The sequence below is a fragment of the Equus asinus genome, chromosome 12, assembly GCF_041296235.1.
Source record: "Equus asinus isolate D_3611 breed Donkey chromosome 12, EquAss-T2T_v2, whole genome shotgun sequence".
NCBI classification, from domain to species: domain Eukaryota; kingdom Metazoa; phylum Chordata; class Mammalia; order Perissodactyla; family Equidae; genus Equus; species Equus asinus.
Genome location: NC_091801.1, coordinates 32,686,327 through 32,698,673, shown reverse-complemented (window position 1 = coordinate 32,698,673; position 12,347 = coordinate 32,686,327). Strand labels below are relative to the sequence as shown.

Here is a 12,347-nt window from a genome sequence, read left to right as displayed (position 1 = left end):
TCTATAGGAAATCTCTGTACCTTACATTTGATTATGCTGTGAACCTAAAACTGCTCTGAAAAATAATGTCTATTTAGAAGGGGAAAAAATAATAATGTAAAATAAAATGTTTTAAAATAATAAAAAATAATTATTTATGCAGGGCAGGCTTCACATATCAGGCATAATTTTCAGATGATTACACATATAGCTTTAAATAGGCAATTTTATGCAAATCAAAACCACGAGATATCATCTCACACCTGTTAGAACAACTGTCATGAAAAAGACAAGAGATAACAACCATTGGTGAATATTGTACACCGGTGGTGAGATTGTAAATTGGTACAGCCATTATAGAAAATAGTATGGAGATTCTTCAAAAAATTAAAAATAGATCTACCATATGATCCAGCTATTCCACTTCTGGATGTTTGTCCAAGGGAAATGAAAACAGGATCTCAAAGAGATGTTTGCATTCCTGTGTTTGTTGTAGCATTATTCACAATAGCCGAAATATGGAAACGAACTGTTGGTCTACAGATGAATGGACAAAGGAGATGTGGTAAATATGTACGATGAAATATTGTTCAGCTATGAGAAAGAAGGACATCCTGCCATTTGTGACAACATGGATGAAACTTGAGGGCCTTTTGCTAGTGAAATAAGTCATGTTGAGAAAGATAAATGTTGCATGGTATCACTTGTATGTGGAATCAAAAGAAACAAAAAGTCAGACTCATAGAAACAGAGGGTAGAAAATGGTTCCCAGGGTCTGGGGGATAGGCAAAATGGGGAGAGGCTGGTATAAAGGTGAAAACTTTCAGCTATAATATGAATAAGATCTGAGAATCTATCATATAATATGGTGACAATAGGTGATAACACTACATTGTATAACTGAAATTTTCTAAGAGATTAGAATTTAAATATTCTCACCCAAAAAATTTATATATATGCATATATATGTGTACATAAAACTATGTGAGGTGATGGATATGTTAATTAACTAGATGGGAAGAATCCTTTCATGATGTGTATATGTACCAAACCATCACAATGTACACTTTAAATACCTTACAGTTTTATTTGTCAATTTATACCTCAATAAAGCTAAAAAAAAAAGACATGCTTCTGAAATATTTATCTTAAAATTATCCATGTTTGGAAGTCTTTTTGTCATTTCACGTGCATAGAGAACTATTTCCTTTTAATTCCACTTGTTTCTGTAATATCTTATTTGAAATATCCTTATGCCTATATTGCCCATTTGGTTTTTTAATTTTTATTTTTCTAAGATTAAGTGATACAGTTTTTCTTTAGATTTATCATTTGCTGTGACATATGTAGGGAAAATTTACTGAAAATGCCTTATATCTCTTCAACCATATAATTATTTCACACAAGTCTTGCTAATGGTGAAAAACAAAAAGTTCCTTTTGACATCTCTGCACAATTGGGAAGAACTAGTTTCCCTTATTTTGGCACACACAATGAGAAGGTTAATCTTTGGGGTAGAGAACAATCATGAGGAAATATTTCTTACAGATCTGATTATCCCATTTTTGTTAGTTATATCCTTCACTCATTCCACAAAGCTAAACTCAGTTCAAAATAATAAAATTGTATTCAATGATATTTCTTGAAAGATATCAGTATACCATTCTTAATCTTTCAGATTTTAGCAAATTATGGAGGTAGAAGAGATAACAAATTCAAATTTCAGTCATAAGAAGCTTAAATGTTTCCTTTTCAGAATTATGTACACCACTTCATTCTCTTTTTTCTCTTGCCAATATAGGAAAGTAATAAACATGGAGAAACTATTTTATCAAATTGAATTAAAATTAAAGACTCTGTCTTAATGGAGAAATAATATGATGATTAAATGTGATATAATTGATAATAATTAAAATTTTATCATTGTAATGGCTCCAGAATAACAGGGCAATTTAACCATATTTGTCAAAATACTTTCTTCTTATAAAATTCACAAAACCCTATGTTATTTTGAGATAAGATTGTTATAAAACTCTTACTAATAGTACACATTGTATGCTACCAGGCCCAGTTAGCAACTGCGGATAGGGTTCCTGGTTGGTGCAGTATAAACAGCTGCTCCCCCACCACAGCAGCAGAAACAAGTGAAAGGAGCAACTAAACTCTATCTCTATGCAGAGGCACAAATCAACAACATCAAGCAATATGAAAAAATACATTAAATCTCCAGAACAGAAGGAAAATAACAAATATACAGAAAACAATCCCAAAGAAAATGAGATATATAACCTAAATGATGATGAATTCAAAACAGTCATCATTAAAATACTCACTGAGTTAAGAGAGAATTCTGACCGACAACTCAACGAGTTCAGGAGCTATGTCACAAAAGAGTTTGATACGATAAAGAAGAACCAAACAGAAATATTGGAAATGAAGAACACAATAGAGGAGATTAAGAAAAATCTAGATGCACTGAACAGTAGGGCCGATAATATGGAGGAAAGAATCAGCAATTTGGAAGATGGCAATATAGAATTGCTGCAGGCAGAGGAGGAGAGAGAAGTAAGACTAAAAAGAAATGAAGAAACTCTCCAAGAATTATCAGACACAATTAGGAGATGCAACGTAAGGATTATAGGTATACCAGAGGGAGAAGAGAAGGAGAAAGGGGCAGAAAGCCTATTCAAAGAAATAATGGCTGAGAACTTCCCAAATCTGGTGAGAGAGATGGATCTTCAGGTGACAGAAGCCAATAGATCTCCAAACTTTATCAATGCAAGAAGACCAATTCCACGGCATATAGTAGTGAAGCTAGCAAAAGTCAACGACAAGAAGAAAATACTAAGGACAGCCAGGCAAAAGAAACTAACCTACAAAGGAACCCACATCAGGCTATCAGCAGATTTCTCAGCAGAAACTTTACAGGCTAGAAGAGAGTGGAATGATATATTCAAAAATCTGAAGGACAAAAATCTACAGCTGAGAATTCTCTACCCAGCGAAAATATCCTTCAAATACGGTGGAGAAATAAAAACTTTCCCAGATAAACAAAAATTAAGGGAGTTCATTGCCACAAAACATCTTCTTCAGGAAATCCTCAGGAAAACCCTCATTCCTGAAAAATCCAAAAAAGGAAAGGGGCTACAAAACCAAGAGCAGAGGAGATAAGTAGAAGGACAACAACAGAGAGTAGCAGCTCTTCATCAGAACAGATTAAACCATGGGACGAGAAACAAAGGAAATTGAAGAAAACCGGAAAACAAGACACAAAATGGTAGTGGTAGGCCCCCACATCTCAATAATCACTCTAAATGTAAATGGATTGAACTCCCCAATCAAAAGACACAGAGTGGCAGGATGGATCAAAGAACAAGACCCAACAATATGCTGCCTCCAGGAAACACACCTCAGCCCCAAAGACAAACACAGACTCAGAGTGAAGGGATGGAGAACAATACTCCAAGCTAATAATGAACAAAAGAAAGCAGGTGTCACTATACTAATATCAGACAAGGTAGATTTCAAAGCAAAACAGATAAAGAAAGACAAAGAGGGACAGTATATAATGATAAAAGGGACTCTCCACCAAGAAGACATAACACTTATAAATACATACGCACCCAACACAGGAGCACCAAAATTTGTAAAGCAACTCTTAATAGAACTAAAAGAAGACATCATCAACAATACAATAATAGTAGGGGACCTCAACACACCATTAACACCAATGGACAGAACATCCAGACAGAAAATCAACAAGGAAATAATAGAATTAAATGAAAAATTAGACCAGATGGACTTAATAGATATATATAGAACACTTCATCCAAAAACAGCAGGTTACACATTCTTCTCAAGTGCACATGGAACATTCTCAAGGATTGACCATATTTTGGGAAACAAAGCAAACATCAATAAACACAAGAGAGTTGAAATAATATCAAGCATCTTTTCTGATCATAACGCTATGAAACTAGAAATCAACTACAAGAAAAAAGCAGAGAAAGGTGCAAGAATGTGGAGACTAAACAACACGCTTCTGAACAAACAATGGACAATTGAAGAAATTAAAGAAGAAATCAAATATTATCTGGAGACAAATGAAAATGAGAACACGACATACCAAATCATTTGGGATGCAGCAAAAGCAGTCCTAAGAGGGAAATTCATCGCAATACAGGCTCACCTCACTAAACAAGAAAAAGCTCACATAAGAAACCTCAAACGACACCTAATAGAACTAGAAAAAGAAGAACAAACAAAGCCCAGAGTCAGTAGAAGGAGGGAAATAATAAAAATAAGAGCAGAAATAAACGATATTGAAACAAAAAAGACAATAGAAAGGATCAATGAAACAAAGAGTTGGTTCTTCGAAAGAATTAACAAAATTGACAAACCTGTAGCCAGACTCACCAAGAAAAGAAGAGAGAAATCGCAAATAAATAAAATTAGGAATGAGAGAGGAGAAATCACAACAGATACCAATGAAATACAAGAGATCATAAGAGAATACTATGAAAACTATATGCCAACAAATTGAACAACCTGGAAGAAATGGACAAATTCCTAGACTCCTACAATCTCCCCAAACTGAATCAGGAAGAAATGGAGAATCTGAATAGGCCAATCACAAGTAAGGAAATAGAAACGGTAATCAAAAACCTCCCCAAAAATAAAAGTCCAGGACCAGACGGCTTCTCTGGAGAATTCTACCAAACATTCAAAGAAGACTTAATACCTATTCTTCTCAAACTGCTCCAGAAAATTGAGAAAGATGGAGTACTCCCTAACACATTCTATGAAGCCAACATCACTCTGATCCCCAAACCTGACAAGGACAACACAAAGAAGGAGAACTACAGGCCGATATCACTGATGAACATAGATGCAAAACTCCTCAACAAAATTTTGGCAAACCGAATACAGCAATACATCAAAAAGATTATACACCATGATAAAGTGGGATTTATACCAGGGACACAGGGATGGTTCAACATCCGCAAGTCAATCAACGTGATACACTACATCAACAAAATGAAAAACAAAAACCACATGATCATCTCAATAGATGCAGAGAAAGCATTCGACAAGATCCAACACCCATTTATGATAAAAACCCTCAATAAAATGGGTATAGAAGGAAAGTACCTCAACATAATAAAGGCCATATATGACAGACCCACAGCCAACATCATACTCAATGGACAAAAATTGAAAGCCATCCCTCTGAGGACAGGAACAAGACAAGGGTGCCCACTTTCACCACTCCTATTCAACATAGTACTGGAGGTGCTGGACAGAGCTATTCGGCAGGAAAAAGAAATAAAAGGAATCCAAATAGGTAACGAAGAAGTAAAACTCTCGCTGTTTGCAGACAACATGATCTTATATATAGAAAACCCCAAAGAATCCATAGAAAAACTATTAGAAATAATCAACAACTACAGCAAAGTAGCAGGGTATAAAATTAACGTGCATAAATCAGTAGCATGTCTATACTCTAACAATGAACTAACAGAAAAAGAACTCAAGAACTCAATCCCATTCACAATCGCAATGAAAAGAATAAAATACCTTGGGATAAACTTAACCAAGGAAGTGAAGGATCTATACAATGAAAACTACAAGACTTTCTTGAAAGAAATTGACGACAACATAAAGAGATGGAAAGACATTCCATGCACATGGATTGGAAGAATAAACATAGTTAAAATGTCCATACTACCTAAAGCAATCTCCAGATTCAATGCTATCCCAATCAGAATCCCAAGAACATTCTTCACAGAAATTGAACAAACAATCCTAAAATTCATATGGGGCAACAACAGACCGCGAATTGCTAAAGCAATCCTGAGCAAGAAAAACAAAGCCGGCGGAATCACAATCCCCAATTTCAAAACATACTACAAAGCTACAGTGATCAAAACAGCATGGTACTGGTACAAAAACAGGTCCACAGAAGAATGGAACAGAATTGAAAGCCCAGAGATAAAACCACACATCTATGGACAGCTAATCTTTGACAAAGGAGCAGAGGGCCTACAATGGAGAAAAGAAAGTCTCTTCAACAAATGGTGCTGGGAAAACTGGACAGCCACATTCAAAAGATTGAAAATTGACCATTCTTTTTCACCACACACCAAAATAAAGTCAAAATGGATCAAAGACCTAAAGATAAGGCCTGAGACAATAAGTCTTTTGGAAGAGAATTTAGGCAGTACACTCTTTGACAGCAGCTTCAAAAGAATCTTTTCAGACACCATAACCCCTCAGACGAGGGAAACAATAGAAAGAATAAACAAATGGGACTTCATCAGACTAGAGAGCTTCTTCAAGGCAAGGGAAAACAGGATTGAAACAAAAAAACAGCTCACTAATTGGGAAAAAATATTTACAAGCCACTTATCCAACAAAGGGTTAATCTCCATAATATGCAAAGAACTCACACTGCTTAACAACAAAAAAACAAACAACCCGATCAAAAAATGGGCAGAGGACATGAACAGACATTTCTCAAAAGAAGATATGAATATGGCCAATAGACACATGAAAAGATGTTCATCATCGCTAATCATCAGGGAAATGCAAATCAAAACTACACTAAGATATCACCTTACACCCGTTAGATTGGCAAAAACATCCAAAACCAAGAGCAACAAATGTTGGAGAGGTTGTGGAGAAAAAGGAACCCTCATACACTGTTGGTGGGAATGCAAACTGGTACAGCCACTATGGAAAACAGTATGGAGATTTCTCAAAAAGTTAAAAATAGAAATACCCTATGACCCAGCCATCCCATTACTGGGTATCTATCCTAAGAACCTGAAATCAGAAATCTCAAGAGTCTGTTGCACCCCTATGTTCATCGCAGCATTATTTACAATAGCCAAGACGTGGAACCAACCTACATGCCCAGAAACTGATGATTGGATAAAGAAGATGTGGTATATATACACAATGGAATACTACTCAGCCATAAAAAAAGAAAAAATTCGCCCATTCACAGCAACGTGGATGGACCTCGAGGGTATTATGTTAAGCGAAATAAGCCAGTCAGAGAAAGACGAACTCTATATGACTCCACTCATAGGTAGAAGTTAGTATATTGATAAGGAGATCTGATCGGTGGTTACCAGGGAAAAGGGGGGCTGGGGGAAGGGCACAAAGGGGGAAGTGGTGTACCCACAACATGACTAACAAAAATGTACAACTGAAATCTCACAAGGTTGTAATCTATCATAACATTAATAAAAAATAAATAAATAAATAAAAAAATTCACAAAACCCTATGTTATTTTGAGATGATTGTTATAAAACTCTTACTAATAGTACACATTGTATGCTATTTTGATAATGAACTTTTGCAAAATACAATACATGTATAGAAAGTTTATAAAACATAGATGTACAGCTTGATTATTCAAAAGCCCAAAACCCCTGTGTAACCACATTCCAGGTCAAGAAAAGTAGATTCCTAGCAACTCAGGTTCCCTCTCCCCACTTTGCATTCTTCCCCAGTCACAACTGGCTTGCTGTCTTTTAATGTAACCATTATCCTGACAGTTTGGGTAATAATTGTCTTGCTTTACTACAGTACTTTTTTCTTCCAACTAAGAATGCATTCTAAAATACTATAGATTATTTGAATCAAATCACACATACATACATATATATATATATGTGTATGTGTACATATTACTCTATATGTGCTTCTTTTAATTAACATATTCTGTGGGATTCATGTATGTTTTTCCACATAACTGTAATTACTAATTTTTCTTGCTGTATACTATTACTTTATTATATCACAGTTTGTTACTTTATACATCTAAAGAATATGTTGGAAGGTATGCAGCTTCTTAACATTTTAAAACATTGGTATGCAGTTGGAACTACTAAGAATTATGCTACAATGGACATTCTTGTATGTATGCCTCAGTGCACATGTCTAAACATTAGTGTTGAGTTTATATTAGAAGTGAAAAATGAAACTTTCACTGGCTGTATATGAGCTTTTACATTACTACATGTCTTCACCAAAATTGGGCACTTCCTTCCTTTTTAATTGTAGCCACATTGGAATATATACAGAGAAGATGCATAATGTTTTAAAACTGCATTTTTTGTGGTTTTATGGTTTTAGGTCTTACATATAAGTGTTTTATTCACTTTGAGTTGATTTTTGTATATGGTGTGAGATAAGGGTCCAATTTCATTCTTCTGCATGTGGATATCAAGTTTTCTGGACACTTTTTATGGAAGAGACTTTCCGTTCCCCATTGTGCATTCTTGACATCTTTGTTGAAGATCAGTCGAGCATAAATGCATGGATTTATTTCTGGGCTCTCTGTTCTGTTCCATTAGTTTATGCATACACTTTTATGCCAGTATCCTGTTGTTCTGATTACTGTTGCCTTGTAATATATTTTGAAATGAGGAAGTGCAGTGCCTCTAGCTTTGTTCTTCTTTCTCAATATTGTTTTGGCTATTTAGGGTCTTTTGTGGTACCATATGAATTTTAGGATGTTTCTATTATTTCTGTAAAGAATGCCATTTGGATTTTGATAGGGATTGCATTGCATCAGTAGGTCACTTTGGATATTATGGATATTTTTAAATACTAACTCTTCCAATCCATGAGCATGACATGTCTTTTTATTTATCTATATCTTAATTTCCTTTGTTAATGTTCTATAATTTTCAGTGTACAAATCTTTCATCTCTTTGTTAAGTTTATTCCTAAGTGTTTTGTACTTTTTGTTGCTATTGTGAATAGGATTGTTTTCTTAGTTTCCTTTTTGAACTGGAAGAAAACATAAGGAAAAATCTCCTCAACATTCGTCTGGGCAATAATTTTTTGGATATGACGCCAAAAACATAGTCAACAAAAACAAAAATAGGCAAATTGGACTTCATCAAAATAAAAAACTTCTGGAGAGCAGAGGAAATAATCAACAGAGTGAAAGAGGAGCCTATGGAATGGGAGAAAATATTGGCAAATCATACATCTGATAAGGGGATAATGTCCAAAATATATAAGAAACTCAATTGCAAAAAGACAGATAACTCAATTTAAAAATGGGCTAAAAGACCTCAATATACATTTCTCAAAAGAAGACAAACAAGCTCATATCTTATCTTCCTGTACATAGGAAGCAAGATTAAGTTAATGTCTGTGTTAGAAAATTTTAATACCTGGAATGCTTAAATGTTGGGTCCTGCTGCCTATTGTTTTTCATGGTTTTCATTTGATGTGCTTCATGAATTTTTCCCCTTATATTCTTAGCTATTTTTATTGTGTCCAGGGCACAGTTTTTATAAAAAATAAGTTGAGACACAGGATGATACTATTATCATCCAGAGAGGGTTTCCATTTTCTTTAGCCAGGAGCCTAGGAGAACTGTAATCTGGATTCATCACAGATCATTGCAAGGTTAACATTTTCTCAACCATCTGGATGACTTGAATCTGAGTTCTAGTTACTATAAGGGCTGATGACTTCTGCCTCAACTTTGTTATTAGGATGCAGTCACTTGTGATCTGAAATAAAAGGAGAGCATGTTTACTAAGTCTTCCCCACTTGAAGGGCCCTGGAATTTAACATTATGCCCTAAACCTGTGAGGCTGAAAAAAGCACCTCAGTCTCTGATGGGCCATATCTGTGTTAGAAAGTTAACCCACATTTGGGCTCACCTCTACAATTTCCATTTTACTATGGGTTTTTCCTGTTAATTCTTTAATACCTAATAAAATATCTAGTGCTTTAAGCACATTTAAAAAATATTGTTTCCCTGTTTTCCAAGGTGACTTCAGTTAGCAGGTTGTCTGAATTGCATGATACACAACAACTGGAAAAGGAAATTAATCTTCTCCTACTTTTACTTTAAGTCAGTTATTCTGACAAATTATATATACTTCTATAGCTAACTCATTTTTTCCCTTGTGGTATGGTCAGCTATTAGACTTCATTATTTTGTAAAAGCTATGCTATTATTTGATTAAGTATCTACTTGGCCGTATGAGCAATACAAGATAATCAATTACTGTAGCTGGTTCTTACTATATTATTATTAAACAATTTAGTCTCTATGAATAGCTCCCACATGTTATAAATTTCAAAGTATATATGAGTAATCGAGCCAGCCCTCGTGGTCTAGTGGTAAAGATTGGGCATTCTCACTACTGCACACTGAGGTTTGTCTCCCAGTCAGGGAACCACACCACCAATCTGTTAGTTTTCATACTATGATGGCTGAGTGTTGTTGTGATGCTTAAAGCTATTCCACCAGTATTTCAATTACCAGCAAAGGCACCCATGGTGGACAGGTTTCAGCAGAGCTTCCAGATTGAGACAGACTAGGAAGAAGGACCTGACCACCCACTTCCAAATAAACTGGCTGTGAACATCCTATAAATAACAGAATGTTGTCTGAAATAGTGCCAGAAGATGACAGGATGGTGCAAACAGACCAAGCCAGATACCACTCTGCTGTACACGTGGTCACTAGGAGTTGGAATCGACTTTAGGGTACTAACAACAAATTAATAATGTAAGAGATTAGAGAATACACAGTAAAGTTAAAAGAGCAAGGGACTTTGGTTCAAATTCCAATTCTAACTCATACAAAGTTGGACTCACTTGTTAAGCTACTTTATTTAAATCAAAATTCCTCAATTTGTTAAAACAGCATCCTTATATCTCAGAAGCTGATTGTAAAACAAACTTGGATAATGAGATAATGGGCAATACAATTATTGTGGAGAGCAAATATAATATAGTGGAAAGAAAATGAGGTCTAAAATCAGACTGATATCTTATTTCAAATTCTACACTTCAGATTCTTTCATTGTTGTTAGTCAGCTATCACCATAGTAATGCTGCATAATAAAACAACTCCAAAACTAGGTGCAATACAACAATGGGTATGTGTTTTCTCTACAAGAGAACTGTTTGTTTGGCATTAGACACTAGGCTGGAGTTGGCTGGGCTTGGATGCAGGAGGTAATCTGAGCTCTGATCTATTCCACATCTCTCTACCTTGGGTATGCTTTCCTTACAATAATGGAAGAAGCATGACATACTAAGTTCAACTCTACTTGTGTCGTGTGCATTAAAATCCCATTAGTCATAGCAAACCTCATAGCAAAAAAACAAAAGTCTAGGAACAGGAAAGAGCATCTGCCAACCATAAAACCAAAGTAAGTTACATGAGGTGAGAAATATATATTCCCAAATACATCTCCTACGTAGAGTTGTGGTAAGAAATAAATGAAATGTTACGTGAATACTTTGTTAGGGATGAAGTACTCATTTAATAAATGTTTATGTACATGTTTGAGTTTCATGACAATCAAATAAGAGAAAGAGGAGCGGCTTACCTCACATGATTTTATTTTGGACATTGATCAGCTACATTTAAGAGCCAGAGGCACAGAGTTGTTACTACCATTTGATATATGCATAATTTTTGAATAATCTTAGATCAGTGACTAAAACAAGAAAGGTTATCATCCCGCCATGTCAGGCACAGATAGAGTGGTACACTACGCTAGTGGTAATCACATTAGGTATCTCTCTTTATCTTGTCTCCTTTACCCACTTAAATATTTTACCTGAGAGCACATTTCCAGGTAGTAAAATGCCACTAATTGGAAAACTGATAGGATAAACTGAATGAATTTTATTACAAAGAAATATTTTCATAGGAGGAATGATAGAGAGTGGAAGATATAATTCATTTCAAGTTAGATTGCATAAACAAATACTTGATAAGTGCTGATAGAAACGTATTAAATTCTTATGCGTAGTTTACATTCACTTATTGAACGTAAATCTGGTTAGCGTACTTTTTTGCATCAATTAATTTGAACATTTTATGAGAGAATTAAAATACAAGATATAAAAAATACACATAAGACATCTGAAATGAGACTTTTTTGACAGTTAATTATATTCAATTTCCTTGCAGATAGTCTACATGGGGTGGTGTGAAGCACGGGAGCAGGACCCCCTTCAAGATCGCGTGTACTCACCAACATTTCTAGCCCTGAGGGGTTCATGTCTTTACAAGTTTCTGGCACCTCCAGTAAGTGATTTTGTTCAACACTTTTTATTTTTCCCACATTATCACAACAGAGTGACATCAACTTAACAGTAACAAATAACATATTACCAATATATTTTGAAAATAAAATCAGACAAAAGTAGAAAACAGTCCAAATATTTCTTAAAATATTTTTCTAAGGATACATGTTCTGGTATTAAACATTTACTTTTTAACCCTTGAAAAATCCAGAAAGCATTTCTGTTTAGGCACTTATGGCACTCAACATATGTTTTCCTATGTGGCATAAGTCTGTCTAAA

General features: G+C 34.9%; 1 protein-coding gene across 3 annotated transcripts in view; it reads left to right on the top strand.

The window, feature by feature from the left end:
• The window catches only part of SNTG1 (syntrophin gamma 1), an 852,347-nt gene that overhangs the window by 750,753 nt on the left and 89,247 nt on the right, over positions 1–12,347 (top strand). For all 3 annotated transcript variants that reach the window (XM_070481301.1, XM_070481302.1, XM_044744142.2), the window contains one exon: positions 11,952–12,068. In XM_070481301.1, coding sequence (XP_070337402.1) covers positions 11,952–12,068 — 117 coding nt within the window. The remainder of the gene's footprint in view (positions 1–11,951; positions 12,069–12,347) is intronic.